Raw genomic sequence first — 16,215 nt, forward strand, 5'->3', positions numbered from 1 at the left:
CGCACCTCCAACACTCTAATGAAGCCTCAAGTTTCCCAACATTCTAAATGTGTCATGGTGTAGATTGCTTTTTCTCCATGAGTGTTTGGCCCGCCCTCGCGTCACAACGTGACCCCTTGGGATCTCCTGCTTCTTTTCCAAAACACCTTGACAGAGGGGGAGCCCCTGCTGCACACTCTCATTCTTTCTCACACACACACACACACACACACACACTCACACAGACAGCCTCAAACTATGTCACACACACCCACACTCGCACATTCACTCTGTCTCTCTCTCTCACACAGTCACTCTCAAACATACACACTCCGCTGAAAACCTTGCTAGCGCCCATTTCATTGGTCTCAGAAACGGGCCTTTTTTACTATAATAATATTCATTTTGTTCAAATCTTTCTGGTCTATTAACATTTTCAAAATCTTAACCGTTTCCTATTCCTGTAGAACTTCATTTGATGTATCAATTTTTCGAAGGAATCAATTAGATTATCCATGTGGCTCACTAATAAGATTATATCTGAAGCAAAATTATTTACTACCATTGTTAGGTCCTGGCGCGCCTTCCAGATGATATTCAATGTAACCTCCACGGGAGCCAAAAACTCCAAGCTGATAGCTCTTACGGGTTTAGGAGTGGCACCGCTGACACAGGTTCAGCTGTAAACAACTTCCGTTTCAGCATACACTCCTAACTCACTCCTCCACTCCTTTGGACATGGTGGTTAAATGATTTGAGAGCGATGAAGTTGTTTCCAGGTCCAAGAGCATCGACGCTCCTTCGCCGATGCTAGTCAAAGGACTCATCAACCCAGTCTTTTGTGGGCAGCTCGTCGTGCAGCGGTCCCACACTTGCTGCACAGGGGACAAAACGCTGGCCATCGGCGGCTGACCCCCCATTGTCCCCTTCCTCTCAGTTAAGGTAACTGCAGATGCAAAGAGGAAATTTCAAATAAACAAAGACAGAACTTCAGAGGACAGCTGGGCCGTTGAGCGTACGAGCTTCAGGTCACCATCTTTCCACTCTCCCTAGATCGCATTCTCTAACGATCCGTGCATAAATCCTAATGTGCATAAATTTGGGGGGACGTGGCTAGGGGTGTTTTGGGGGCGTTCCAAAATGTTATGTGCATAAATATAGAATTCAGCTGAACCATGCATAATTTATACACCAGCAGTAATTGCCAGCATCTAAAGTTAAGCATGGTTTATGCCCTAAGCGCTGTTCTATAAAGAACACGTACCCTTTATAGAATAGCGCTCAGGCATAAAGTTGTCAGTGCTATTATTAGGTGCCACTTATGGAATTTACCCCAACTTGTGCATATGTTTCTTTGACAAAGATATGTGCATATGTTATTGTAGTATTCTCTCTGTACAGTCACCCCCCTGCTTTCATGCCTATTCTTGTTTACTTGAAATCTTTCTTTTTTTCTGGTGTCTATTTCGACTCCTAACCATGACCCTCTTACTCAACACCCTCACTTATCACCCCTACCACTGCAATTTCCCCACCCCTAGCTGTCTGTTCGTCTGTCCAATTTAGATTGTAAGCTCTGTTGAGCAGGGACTGTCTTTTCATGTTAATTTATACAGCGCTGCGTAAGTCTAGTAGCGCTATAGAAATGTTTAATAGTAGTAGTAGTATTTATCAGACTCTCCTCTTCTCCTGCTGCCATCAGCTTAGCCCAGGATTGCCTGCCCATTGACCTGACCACAGTCCGCCCATGGTTTTGTGCCTTTCCCCACCTCTTCCCAAGTCATCTGGAGGTGATGTCAACACCACGGAGTCTCTCTAAATACATATTTATTCAAAAAAGTGTTTAGTAATTAGCTGTCTGTGGTATGCTGAACTGGCGCTGCTTGGTTTAGGTTGGACATTCAGGGGTCTGGAAACACAGCAGCCAGGTGGTATTTTCTGATCTTTCCTGTTTAAATATTGTAGTTCCTTCTTTTATTTCATAAGTGTGCTTTTATTGTTCACTGCTTTGATGGTTTTCCCTGAAGTGGTTTATCAAATAAAATGAATCTTGAATCTTGAGTCAAATCTGACCCTAGTATTTTTGTTACATTTGTATCCCATGCTTTCCCACTCATGGCAGGCAATGGAGGGTTAAGTGACTTGGCCAAAGTCACAAGGAGCTGCCTGTGTTGGGAATCGAACTCAGTTCCTCAGTCCACCACCCTAACCACTAGGCCACTCCTCCACTGTTGTTTCATGCCACAGGCACTCACACAAGCAGCAGCTTGAGCAAGCTCCTGTGTGCAACTCCCTGTAAATTCATTGGCTTTGTTGCTTCTATCTGTTTCCAAGGACAAATCAGTTCTCAGGTCTTTGCTTTATCTCAGCTCTCCTCAGGGCTCACCATTTTCATGATGGACCCACTCCTCCCAATTTATCCAAGTCTATTCAAGTAAGACAGCTTATCAATTGTACTTCTATTATGCCTCATCATGAGGCTTGCTCTTTCTTCCAATATCCTCACCCTCATATTCTATGTCATTAAAGTTTGCACTCAAACCTGAGAGGGACAATAATCAGCCCACAGCGGTCAGCATGTTTTTAAATACCAGCTGCCAGGAGCTGTTTTATACCTGGATAGTTAGCACCATGCTGTGCCTGGATACTGCTGTTGAACACCCAGGTATAATCAGGGCACCAGCATTTTTCTTGGTACTGCTAATATTTAGGAAAGAAAGAGGGGAAAACCTCCGCAAAGTCAGTCAACGGTCCAAAAAACAGCAGTGGTATTCCAGGAAACGAGGAGAAAACCAGAGGTTCATGAGAGACTTTTATTGAAGAATGAGCCTACTAGGCTGAGTTTCGGCACATCTTCCTCAGGGGTTGGCACAGTTTTTGATGCAAACTCAAAAGGACATAATTCCAAATAAGATCTCCTTTGAGAACTGGAGCAATCCTTGAAGCTACTGCTGCATTATTTAAAGCCATTATGCTGTCCTAACTTTAACCAGATATTTTTCTGGTTAGCAGACTGAAAATTATCACTAACCAGGCAACTCCCGACTCTGCTGACTCCACTGCTGAACCACCCAGTACTGCCCAGATAGGTCTGAGGTGATCTGCCTGGATATTCAGCAGCACTATCTGGTTATGTGCCACTGGGTATCTGGGTTTGCCTCAGTCAGTGTGATTTAACTGAGCAGAAGCTTCTCCTGCCTGGTTAAAAATTTCAAAATATCAGGCCCAACGTCTTTATGAACAAACTAGTAAAAAAGGTCCATTTCTGACACAAATGAAACGGGCGCTAGCAAGGTTTTCCTCGGAGTGTGTATGTTTGAGTGAGTGTATGTGAGAGTGACTGTGTGTGTGAGAGAGAGTGAATGTGTGAGTGTGTGTCTGTGAGAGAGAGAGTGTGTGTGTGAGAATGAGAGTGTGTGCAAGTGCGTATGTGAGACACAGTGTGAAAGAGTGTGTTTCACACAGATACAGTGTGTGCGAGAGAGAGAGTGTGTGTGAGACACAGACTCTCTGTGAGACTGAGTGTATGAGACCAAGAGAGTGTGTGAGTGACTGTGTGACACGTGGAGGGGCATAATCGAATGAAAACATCTATCTCCATGGGCGTTTATCTCCGAGAACGGGTCCGTGAAGGGGCGGACCGAACCGTATTTTCGAAAAAAATAGACGTCCATGTTTTATTCAACAATGTGTGAGCTGGGCGTTTTTGTTTTTCAGCGATAATGGAAAATGAAAGCGCCTAGCTCAAAAACGAATAAATCCAAGGCATTTGTTCGTGGGAGGGGCCAGGATTCGTAGTGCACTGGTCCCCCTCACATGCCAGGACACCAACCGGGCACCCTAGGGGGCACTTTTACAAAAACAAAAAAAAAGGTAAAAGAGCTCCCAGGTGCATAGCACCCTTCCCTTGGGTGTTGAGCCCCCCAAATCCCCCTCAAAACCCACCGCCCACAAGTCTACACCATTACTATAGCCTAAGGGGTGAAGGGGGGCACCTACATGTGGGTACAGTGGGTTTGGGGGGCGGTGTGGAGGGCTCCCATTTACCAGCACAAGTGTAACAGGTGGGGGGGGGATGGGCCTGGGTCTACCTGCCTGACGTCCACTGCACCCCCTAATAACTGCTCCAGTGACCTGCATACTGCTGCCAGGGAGGTGGGTATGACATTTGAGGGTGAACATAAAAAGTTGTGAAACGGCATATTTTTGTGGTGGGAGGGGGTTTGTGACCACTGGGGGAGTCAGGGGAGGTCATCTCCAACTCCCTCCAGTGGTCATCTGGTCATTTAGGGCACGTTTTGGGGCCCTATTCGTGGAAAAACAGGGTCCAGGAAAAGTGCCCTAAATTTTCGCTAAAAACGCATATTTTTTTTCCATTATCGGCGAAAGACGCCTATCTCTGATCGGCCGATAACCACACCCCAGTTCCGCCTTCACCACGCCTTTGACACGCCCCCATCAACTTTGTCCGCATCCGCGACGGAGTGCAGTTGAAAACGTCCAAATTCGGCTTTCGATTATACCGCTTTATTCGTTTTTGTGAGATAAACGTCTATCTCCCGATTTGGGTCGCAATATAGGCGTTTTTCTTTTTCAATTATAAGCTGGATAGAGAGTGAATGTGATACAGTGTGAGACAGAGTGTGTGAGAGTGAGAGAGAGAAAGACATTGACTGTGTGTGTGTGTGTGAGAGAGAGAGAGAGAGTGTGTGTGTGTGTGACAGAGATACCTCCCCCCTCTCTGGTGTCAGCCCCCCCCCTCTCTCTCTGGTGTCTGTGCGTTACTGTGTAGGACGCTGAGCTCTGGCTGTGCTTCAAGGAACTGACCAATCCTATTTAATAGAATGCACCTCCAACATTCTGAAGCCGAGAAACCTTGTGTGGTTGGTCACTTCTGCTTGTGACGAACCCGGAAGTACGTGATGTCAATTCAGGAGATGGATACAGAGAGCAGGAATGCCTCAGTCATGCAGTCAGCTTAAGAATGTTGGAGGTGCGTTTTATTATATAGGAAATGCCATTCATACACAAACTTGTGCTGGACCCCCATCGGGACGTACTCTGGCCAATAGTCAGCCCTATTCAACTGGCCAGGAATTGCTCCTGGATGGTTAAATAGCACTTAAGTGGCTAAGCACTAATATTAAGCATGAGATAGCTGGTTATCTACACTGAATATTTGTACTTAGTGCAGAGTGGCTAACCAGCTATATTGCGTGGTATAACTGGCTAGCTGCGAATTTTCAGCGCTTTGCTGGCTAAGTTTGGCAGCCAAATTGTACTGCCTAAATAGCAGTCCTTTTTTTGTCTGCTATAAACTTAACTGGCCAGCCTGAATATTGACTTGGCCAGTTAAGTTTAAGCCAGCCAAAAAAATAAAAACGGATATTGAATGCCGGTCACTGGAAACAACCCAGCATTGAATATCCGGGCTCAGCACCAATCGCAGCACTTAGCAGGGCTGCCTCCCATGGGCTGAATATCAGCTGGATTGGGGATAATTTTGTAAGGAGGGTCCCAACAATTAGGTGCCAAGAATGAGCTTAAATGATGAGAATACTGGCATAGACATGCATATATTGCACATACATGTGAAAATGCCAATATTCTGGAAATGCACTATTCTATAGAATAGTTCCTAAATGCAATGACACGTGGAGGGGCATAATCGAACGGGGCACCCAAGTTTTCCTGAGGACATCCTCGCAGGACGTCCCCGCAAAGGGGCGGGGAAACCGTATTATCAAAACAAGATGGGCAGCCATCTTTCATTTTGATAATAGGTCGACCTTAGAGATGGTCGTCCCCGATTTTCGGCAATAATGGAAACCGAGGACGCCCATCTCAGAAACGACCAAATTCAAGCCATTTGGTTATGGGAAGAGCCAGCATTCGTAGTGCACTGGCCCCCCTGACATGCCAGGACACCAACCGGGCACCCTACTGGGCACTGCAGTGGACTTCAGATAAAGCTCCCAGGTGCATAGCTCCTTTACCTTGTGTGCTGAGCCCTCCACCCCCCCCCCCCCAAACCCACTCCCCACAACTGTACACCACTACCATAGCTGTTAGGGATGAAAGGGGGCACCTAGATGTGGGTAGAGTGGGTTTGTGGTGAGTTTTGGATGGCTCACATTTACCACCACAGGTATAACAGGTAGGGGGGGATGGGCCTGGGTCCACCTGCCTGACGTGCACTGCAGTACCCACTAAAACTGCTCCAGGGACCTGCATACTGCTGTCATGGAGCTGGGTATGATATTTGAGGCTGGCATAGAGGCTGGAAAAACATATTTAAAAACATTTTTCTTAGGGTGGGAGGGGGTTAGTGACCACTGGGGGAGTAGGGAGAGGTCATCCCCGATTCCCTCAGGTGGTCATCTGGTCATTTAGGGCACATTTTTGTGGCTTGGTCGTAAAAGAAAAGGACCAAGTAAAGTCGGCCAAGTGTTCGTCAGGGACGCCCTTCTTTTTTCCATTATCATCTGAGGACGCCCATGTGTTAAGCACGCCACAGTCCCGCCTTCACTATGCTTCCGACACGGCCCCGTGAACTTTGGTCGTCCCTGCGACAGAAAGAAGTTGAGGACGCCCAAAATTGGCTTTCAATTATGCCGATTTGGGCAACCCTGGGAGGACGCCCATTTCCCGATTTGTGTCGAAAGATGGGCACCCTACTCTTTCGAAAATAAGCCTGCTAGTTTGAAGGTGAGCATACACATGGGTGGAGTCTGGACAGGGCCCACATTTACATATGCAAATTATAGAATCCTATGATTTATGTGCATTGTTGTGCAATCTAGGCACAAACATTTACACCAGCTCTACACCTGGGGAAAGTGATTACACCTTAACTATACACATGTATTTGTCCTGCTACTCACCTACTTTCCTTTATAGAATAGGATCCAAAGAGATAGAGAGTAAGTAAAAGAGACACCCATTTATTAGGGGCAAAGAAGGCATCTCTTTGTGGCTCACAGAGACATGGCTAAGAGACAGGGAAGTTGCTTATGTGTTACAATACTTATCTCTAGGGTTTTTCTTGCTTTCTTCTAATGGGCTTTTTAATTGTTGATGCAGTCTTACAGGTTTTTTTTCCTAAAGTAATTCCAGTCAAGGAACTTGACTATGATGTTAATGGAGCTTTTGAAGCTCTCTTATTCTGACCTGATTGATTTCCTTTTACACATCTATTTTTGCTTTACTGCCCTCCATATCTTAAGGCTGCATCCTAGGAAGCATGTTAGTGCATACATTTCAGAAATGACAGCTTGTCACATCAATCTAATAATTTTAGGAGATTTTATCATCACAGATATAATGAGACAAAGATTTTATGGATCTGTCAATGACTGAGTTTTTCTCAAATGTAAAGTTTCAAAACATGGGGCGGTTCAGATGCTGAACCTTATTTTTTTGTGTTATGGAATCCCCCTTATTTTAGCTTTATCTTGCCCTGATCATTATTTGGTTTGAGCTAACATCGATTCCATTGTTTAGGTCACTATCACGTTTGGTATCATAATGGCTTTAAGTTATTAAAGAGTTATTTGAAGAGGGCAGAGAGTGGGTGGAGACAGGACAAATCAACATCAAGTTATACAGCTTGTAATGAGCATCATCACCACTGCAGCACTGGTGTGAAACTAACCAAAAACATATATATCACAAATTTAATCAACAATAGTCACAATTTCTCAAGAAAATTATTTTCTTTGCTTGCTAACAACTAATCCAACTTCTGGTCCCACATTGTTAGCTGTAGACCCACCATCAGTAGATGAGTTGACTCAATTCTTGTCTTCAAAAACTGATCATACTGTATGTGCAAGGATTTCCTGCCCTCGTCTGATGCAACAGATAGGTCAAATAACCATATTTTCTCCTTAACATAATCATAGTGGAGGAGTGGCCTAGTGGTTAGAGCACCAGTCTTGCAATCCAGTGATCTTGGGCAAGTCACTTAACCCTCCATTGCCTCAGGTAAAAACTTAGATTGTGAGCCCTCCTGGGACAGAGAAATATCCAGTGTACCTGAATGTAACTCACCTTGAGCTACCACTGTAAAAAGGTATGAGCAAAATCTAAATAATAAATATGTTGGGTCCCCTTCAGTCCCAAGGGCAGCTAGCTGGGATTCATTGAATCTATTTACCAAATTTATCTGGAGCAAATTATTCATCTACCAGACCTACAACTTTTATTCTTGACCCTATCCTGACTAAGGGGATTAAAGAACCAGACCTTGATATGAACCATCATTAGTTCTAGCTTAAATTTTAGTTCTGTTCCAGCTGTCTGAAGTGGGTCTAATCCTATTTTACAGAAATTCAGTCTGGAACCATTTACTGTGTCTAATGATTTTTGTTTCTCCTATATCTTTCCAAGCTGACTGAGAAAGCAATAGTCAAGCAATTTCATGATTTCATTGATAAGGCCAATATTACTACTACTACTACTATTTAGCATTTCTATAGCGCTACAAGGCATACGCAGCGCTGCACAAACATAGAAGAAAGACAGTCCCTGCTCAAAGAGCTTACAATCTAATAGACAAAAAATAAAGTAAGCAAATCAAATCAATTAATGTGAACGGGAAGGAAGAGAGGAGGGTAGGTGGAGGCGAGTGGTTACGAGTCAAAAGCAATGTTAAAGAGGTGGGCTTTCAGTCTAGATTTAAAGGTGGCCAAGGATGGGGCAAGACGTAGGGGCTCAGGAAGTTTATTCCAGGCGTAGGGTGCAGCGAGACAGAAGACGCAAAGTCTGGAGTTTGCAGTAGTGGATCCATACCAATCAGGCTTTAGGCCAGGATATACTACAGAATCTATGCTGATTGTTTTGCTTAGAGAAATTAGGAGCTTTTTATATCTAGATACTGCTGCAATCATTGTCTCTCTCTGGAACTGTCCTCAGCTTTCAATCTAGTAGACCATGATCTTCTGTTGTCCCCTTTTAACTGAACTTGGTCAGGGTGGGCAAGTGGAAGGATGGTTCTTCCCATTCCTTCTTGATTGTTCTTTTCATGCTGCTTGAGACTCCTCACTATCAGCATCCCACTCTCTACAGTGTTGTGTCCCACAGGGCTCAATATTTGCTCCAATGCTTTTAAATCTTTTTATGAATCCATTATCTAGGCTGGTACAAGATGATGGGATAAGCAGGTAGTAATACACAAACAAGATCCAGTCAGTAGCTTAAGCTAACCCAACTGCTCCAGATCTTGGAGCCCTAAACTTTGATTTAGGAGCTCATTAGCTGGCAAAAAGAAATAACTAAAGCTTAAAGTCTATCCCTCTGGGAATCACAGAAAGATCTATTGGAATAGATAATCCGCCACTGCTCCTGGGGGGTCACTAAATCCTGCTCATCCATACAATTAAGATAGTAGGGGTATACTGTGGTCAGCATCTGAGCTTGAGGCCTCAGATCTCTGTGTTGTTAAAGCATCTTTTTGTGCACTAAGGAGTATTCAGTCCATCGAGATACTTCTTTGCTTCTTGCCCTGGTTATTTCTTAGTTAAATTTTTGTGAATCTTTCTATTGCAGCTTCAGAAATCAAACAGAATATTCAAAATACGGTCAAGCTACTCTGTAATATGTGGAAATATGAGCACGTTATATTTCTACTCTTTGAAGAACAATGGTTCTCTTTCCCTAATAGCAGGAACGTCTTTGTGAAATGCCTTGCCAGGACAGCTTCGCTTAACTACTAGTTTCCAGCAATTTAAGAAACTATTAAAAACACAGTTTTTTGTTCAAGCCTTTTTTTGGTATGTAGTACAGTTTTGGAAATGATGACAGCAGCACTTTGTGTTATATTTTTGTTCATTAAAGATGTTTGTTTATATTGGTATGTATGCTCTTATGGAAACCGCCTAGTTTATAGGTGGGTTAGAAATGTTTAAAATAAATAAATAAATATAAATAAATAAATAAATAAATAAATAATAGGATCAGATCTATCTGCACTACTTACTCTCTACATACTATCTCGCTCCCTTCAAACACAACAAGAGAACATATTGTCTGTTGTTACTATTGTTGTACATACTCGCTCTGAGTCTACCAGAAATTCTGCATTCAGCTTAGTTGCCTCTGCTTTGATGCACACTTTGCTGCTGTATCTTTTTTCTTAAGATCTCTTACAAAAAATGTAAGGTGGGTCTCAACATTTTCTTTTTTGAGCTGGCCTCAGCTGAGATGCATTGAGGCTAGGTTTTAGATAGGCTAGAGATGAAGCAGTTGTGGGGTTTTTTTGTGTTTTCTTGGTCATGTCTCTGTGTATAGGTCACATGTTTTAGTCTTATCTTTAATTTATATATTAGTGGTTTTCTTTTTTTGCCTTTTTATTGTTTTATATGTTTATGATTTTATGATTTTTCTATTATTAACTGTTTTGCTGTTTTAGTTTGAATATATAGACAAAGACCTTGTTATGTTATGTTATACTTAAATATTGCATTTCTCAAACAAAAGTTCAACCCAAAGCAGCTTATACCAAACAAAACAGTGTAATATTCAAATATATAATTGTCATAAAGCATTAATAACATATGTTGTGGACGTATGATGTCAACTTCTTGCTCTGCTTTCTCCACACTGTGGTTCACAATGGGAGTTGCTTCTTGGGGGAGGGGGTGGAAATTGGGTATAAGAAATCCCAATGGGTCTCTCTGTGTCTCCCATGTGCCCAGGATAGTGTTCAAGCAGGAAATACATCTGTAGCTACCTCCCTCTCAAACAATCATCCAGAAATCTTAACATTCACCAGGAGGAAAACTCTTTATTCCAACTGTCAAACAAATAAAGGAGGCACTTACAGTGAAGATGCAGCTGAACCAGGAGTACTGCTGAAGCTGAAAGAAGTAGAACCTGTCTATTGCTTCATTCCAACACCCTCAGACAAGAGGGGCTGTGAAATCAGCTACTGAACTAAGGATATGCTAATGAATGTGCATAGCTATGGAACGATGTTTGGTGAAAAAGCAATATAGGCTTAAGGAGGTTAAAAAAGGAGCAAGGAGCAGAGCTGATTGCCAGACCAAAGCACAAAATGGAGAGCTACTCCTTGAAAACAATGAGAGAGTGGATCCTACCCATCGGCCATGAAGATAGAGACCAGGGCACCTAATTGTTGGTACCCTCCTTACAGAATTATCCCCGTTATGTTTAGATGGGGGTGCAACATAAGTTTATCAATTTGATATACTGCCTCTTTTGAAGCATGAATTGAGGCGGGTTACATATAACTATGTGGCTTACATATTGAGTGTAATGCTGGAAATCAGCATTCCCAGTGTGGAGGAGTGGCCTAGCGGTTAGGATGGTGGACTTTGGTCCTGAGGAACTGAGTTTGATTCCCGGCACAGGTAGCTCCTTGTGACTCCGGGCAAGTCACTTAACCCTCCATTGCCTGCCGCATTGAGCCTGCCATGAGTGGGAAAGCATGGGGTACAAATGTAACTAAAATAAAATATGCACCAAGTCAAACATCAGAGTACGTTAGAAGGAAACCTTGGGAGCAGTAGTAGTACACCACAGGATCAAACTAGCATTCCTCACTAGTACCAAAGCCTTGGTCACAAGCATACACTCAGACTGCCAGAATAGGACACATTCAATGAAGTATGGGAGAGTAATATTCAGATAACATAACCTAATGAGCACTGCCTATAGTTTATGTAGGAAACCCTGCATCCTAGGGCACTGCCAAAACATGTGGCCAACAAGGCCCGAGCAGCACCACATTTAGGACATACCCCAGTAGAATCCAAACCTGCTCTGTGAGCTACCCATGGGGACACATACATTTTATGTACAAATTTAAACACTTGCTCCCTATGTAACATATTCTCTGATGACTTTGGTATAGCAACGAAAGCAGCAGCCAAGTGATCTGCTGTCAGCATACACCCAAATTCAGCACACCATGCCTAAACTAATGCCTCATATTGAGTATCAGGCAACATGGAAAACAAAAACAATTTATAATGCCCTAACCTAGGGGGTCGAGCTTCAAATATCTGCAAAGAGTTCTGTACCTTCACAGCTCCAGCCTTACCCATATGCATAGTAGGCAAAACACCCAAATAATGCAAAACATAGGCAAAAACGTCCACTTCAGGATGATTATACAAAGATTGCAGATCCCCAAGGAGAATACAAACGAGCATCATCACTGAGAACATCACCCACTTGTCACACACCCTGAGCCTGCTACTCCCAAAACAACTCTGTTATCAGTCCCAGGAGGAAAATCCACATTACCCTTCTAAAGGGAGGAAAAGAGAGTCATCATTAATAATTACCAACAGTTTACAAAAATGTATCCAGAACTGGTGCATGTAGAACCAAAGAACATGGTTACGATGATCTAAGGCCAACCTATCTGACTTAGCATGCAACAAGTAGAGAGACAAGAGAGTGGAGACAAAGCCACCACCTCCAAAGATATGAGGGAGGCAAAAGCAGTCTCCAGACACCAGTCTCAAATCTGTCTCAAACCAGATGTTAAATTATACAGACCCAGGTCTAACAGCCTAAAACAGTGATGGCGAACTTTTCAGAGACCGAGTGCCCAAACAGCAACCCAAAATCTAATTATTTATCGCAAAGTGCCAACAGGGCAATTTAACCTGAATAACAGCAACGTGGGTTTTAAACTGGTTCTAGCCAGTTTAGAACATAAGTAGTAAACCGGGGACATGCACAAAAGGGCATTTTCCTGTCACAGTAGCAGCCAACGAAAATGGTATGCAAATGAGCAAATTAGTATTAAAATACTAATCTGATGCGATGCACTACCGTTTTCCGAGGAAGTCACCGTGGAAAACCTAACGGGAGGTCTGCACCTCCCGTTAGGTTTTTCTCGTTGGGGCTGCTGCCCTCCCGCTCGCCCTCCCTCCCTCCCAGCACCAGGCAGGCCTGTCTCCCTCCCAGCACCAGGCAGGCCTCCCTCCCTCCCTCCCAGCACCAGGCATCCCTCCCAGCACCAGGCAGACCCTCCCAGCCAGTGGCGTAGCCAGACTGCCAATTTTGGGTGGGCCTGAACCCAAAGTGGGTGGGCACAAAATTTTCTCTCTACCCCCCCCCCCCCCCCCCCCCAGCAAAATGTAGTCACACTCAGATGCATTTGTCACACAGGGTAAAGTGCTGCTTTTCAGTGCATCAGATTTCAGACAATTTATTTAATAGCCTAATCCTTTTCAGTGAGCTTTCAGAGGCCAAAACCTCCTGCCTCAGGTCAGTATAATGCTGTTACGGTATCCTCTCCTGACCTAAGGAAGGAAGTATTGGTCTCTGAAACTTTATTAACACCATATTACTTTATCCTAAATTAAAAATAAAATTATTTTCTTTACCTTTGTTGTATGGCCATTTACTTTTTCTCATTGTGTTGCTCCCAGTCTCTAGATTCTGCTTTCCTTCGTTTTCGCTTAACTCTTCTGCCAGGGTTTCCTGGCCATTTGTCATTTTTCTCTCCTTTTTCTTTGCTTTCTTCAATATTTTTCTGCCTCTCTCTGTGTCCAGATTTAATTCATTCTTACTATCCATTCTTTAATTTCCTTCATCTACTTATGGCTTTTCATCTTTTTCTCACCCTTGTTCTCCCCATGCCCTTCCTCTTATTCTCCAATCTTCACTACTCCCCCTTTCCATGCAGCAGCTCTCCTCTTTCTCTCCCCATCCTTCCAGTGTCTCCCCTCTCTCTCCCCATCCTTCCAATAGTCTCCCCTCTTTCTTTCTGCATCCTTCCATCCAGTGTCACCTCTTTCTCCCTACCCTTTCATCCAGCGTCTTCCCTCTTTCTCTCCCCATCCTTCCACCCATCTACCCTCTCTCCTGATCCTTCCATCTAATGTCTCTCTCCCTCCTTCTAACCAGTGTCTATCTCTCTACCCTTTTCTGTTTAGTGTCCCTTCTCTCTACACATCCTTCCAGTCTCTCCCCTTTTTCTCTGCATCCTTTCATCCATCTCCCCTCTTTCTCTGCCATCCTCCCATCTGTTTTCCCTCTTTCTCTCCTCATCCTCCATTTTCCCTCTTTCTCTGCCATCCTCCCATCTGTTTCCCTCTTTCTCTCCCCATCCTTCCATTTTCCCTCTTTCTCCCCATCCTGCCATCTGTTTTCCCTCTTTCTCTCCCCATCCTTCCGTTTTCCCTCTTTCTCCCCATCCTGCCATCTGTTTTCCCTCTTTCTCTCCCCATCCTTCCGTTTTCCCTTTTTCTCTGCCATCCTGCCATCTGTTTTCCCTCTTTCTCTCCCCATCCTCCATTTTCCCTCTTTCTCTGCCATCCTCCCATCTGTTTTCCCTCTTTCTCTCCCCATCCTTCCATTTTCCCTCTTTCTCCCCATCCTCCCATCTGTTGTCCCTCTTTCTCTCCCCATCCTTCTGTTTTCCCTCTTTTTCTGCCATCCTCCCATCTGTTTTCCCTCTTTCTCTCCCCATCCTTCGGTTTTCCCTCTTTCTCTGCCATCCTCCCATCTGTTTTCCCTCTTTCTCTCCCCATCCTTCTATTTTCCCTCTTTCTCCCCATCCTGCCATCCATTTTCCCTCTCCCATTCAGGCCCACAAGCCCCAGCTCCCATTGCCGGCCACTGCTGCTTTTCCTGATGAGCAGCAGGGCCGGCGCTACAAAAAGAAGAAGCGCTCAGCTGACTGAGCTGAGCGCCGCCGCCAACGCTAACCCGCCGAGAAAAAATGTTTTAAAAAAAACGCGGCACTGCAGGCAGCCTCGAAGCATTGGCTGCTGGCTCTGCAGGCTTCTTCCGTCTCTTACGTCACTGCCCCTGCTTCGCTACAGAGGCAGTGATGTAAGAGACGGGAGGAGCCTGCAGAGCCAGCAGCCAATGCTTCGAGGCTGCCTGCAGTGCCGCGTTTTTTTTAAAACACTTTTTTTCGCGGCGGGTTAGCGTTGGCGGCGGCGCTCAGCTCAGTCAGCTCAGCGCTTCTTCTTTTTGTAGCGACGGCCCTGCTGCTCATCAGGAAAAGCAGCAGTGGCCGGCAATGGGAGCTGGCGCTGGCGCTGGGCGGGCCTGGACTGAAATGGAGGGAGGGCGGGAGGGTGGGCAGGCGGCCTTCTGCTGGGAGGGAGGGCAGGCAGGTGGCCTTGTGCTTGGAGGGAGGGCGGCCATGTGCTCTGAGGGAGCCTGCCTGCCTGCCTGCCTGGTGCTGGGAGCTGGCGCTGGCGCTGGGCGGGCCTGGACTGAAATTGGGTGGGCCTGGGCCCACCCAGGCCCACCCGTAGCTACGCCCCTGCTCCCAGCACCAGGCAGGCAGGCAGGCAGGCTCCCTCAGAGCACATGGCCGCCCTCCCTCCAAGCACAAGGCCACCTGCCTGCCCTCCCTCCCAGCAGAAGGCCGCCTGCCCACCCTCCCGCCCTCCCTCCGAGCACCAGGGCCCCCCTCCGAAATTTAAAAGTCATACCTGGTCGGGGTTAAGGCAGCGTCAGCAGTGGCAGTGAAAAGCATGCTGGCTCAGTGCGCTTTCAGCCTTCCCTTCTGTCTCTCAAGCTCTGGTCCTGCCCTTGCGGAAACAGGAAATGAGGGCGGGACCAGAGCTTGAGAGACAGACGGGAAGGCTGAAGGCGCACTGAACCAGCGCTTTTCACTGCCGCTGCCGATGACACCTTAACCCCGAGTAGGTATGACTTTTATTTGGAGGGGGGCTGGAACTGGCTGAGGTGACGGCGTGCGTGCCAACAGAGAGGGCACGTGTGCCATAGGTTCACCATCACTGGCTAAAACCTCCTTTGTCTTGAGGTAAGGTAATGCTAAATCCCACAAGGGTGAACACGGCTTCTTTCCACACCAGAGAAAAGCACACTTCAACCTATCAATATCCTTTTTCCACAACCATAAAGGCAGAGTATGGAGAAAATACAGCCACCTCGGGACAATGATCATATTGTAAAGAAAAATCCTCCTCACCAGATGCACTGGAAGTGTCCCTCACACACGCAAACAATCCAAAGTCTTCCGCAATAAGGGAGTCACATTCTCAACATATAGTTGGGAGAGATCAGAAGGAATAAATGTACATAAGAACATAATCGTAGACATACTGGGTCAGACCAATGGTCCATCTAGCCCAGTATCCTGCTTCCAACAGTCACAAGTACCTGGCAGAAACCCAAATCATGGCAACATTCCATGCTACAAATCTCAGAGCAAGCAGTTGCTTCCCCATGTCTGTCTCAATAGCAGACTATGGACTTTTCCTCCAGGAACAT

General features: G+C 45.3%; 1 protein-coding gene across 1 annotated transcript in view; it reads right to left on the reverse strand.

Annotated features, from left to right (window-relative positions):
- Positions 1 to 2,441: 2,441 nt before the first annotated feature.
- LOC115480996 (DNA (cytosine-5)-methyltransferase 1-like) overlaps positions 2,442 to 16,215 on the reverse strand; it is a 44,205-nt gene continuing 30,431 nt past the window's right edge. The window contains exons 4-5 of the mRNA XM_030219978.1: positions 12,178 to 12,253; positions 2,442 to 2,521 (exon numbers count right to left, since the gene is read on the reverse strand). Of these exons, the coding sequence (XP_030075838.1) occupies positions 2,442 to 2,521; positions 12,178 to 12,253 (156 nt within the window). The remainder of the gene's footprint in view (positions 2,522 to 12,177; positions 12,254 to 16,215) is intronic.

This window comes from Microcaecilia unicolor, chromosome 11 (assembly GCF_901765095.1).
Source record: "Microcaecilia unicolor chromosome 11, aMicUni1.1, whole genome shotgun sequence".
NCBI lineage: Eukaryota > Metazoa > Chordata > Amphibia > Gymnophiona > Siphonopidae > Microcaecilia > Microcaecilia unicolor.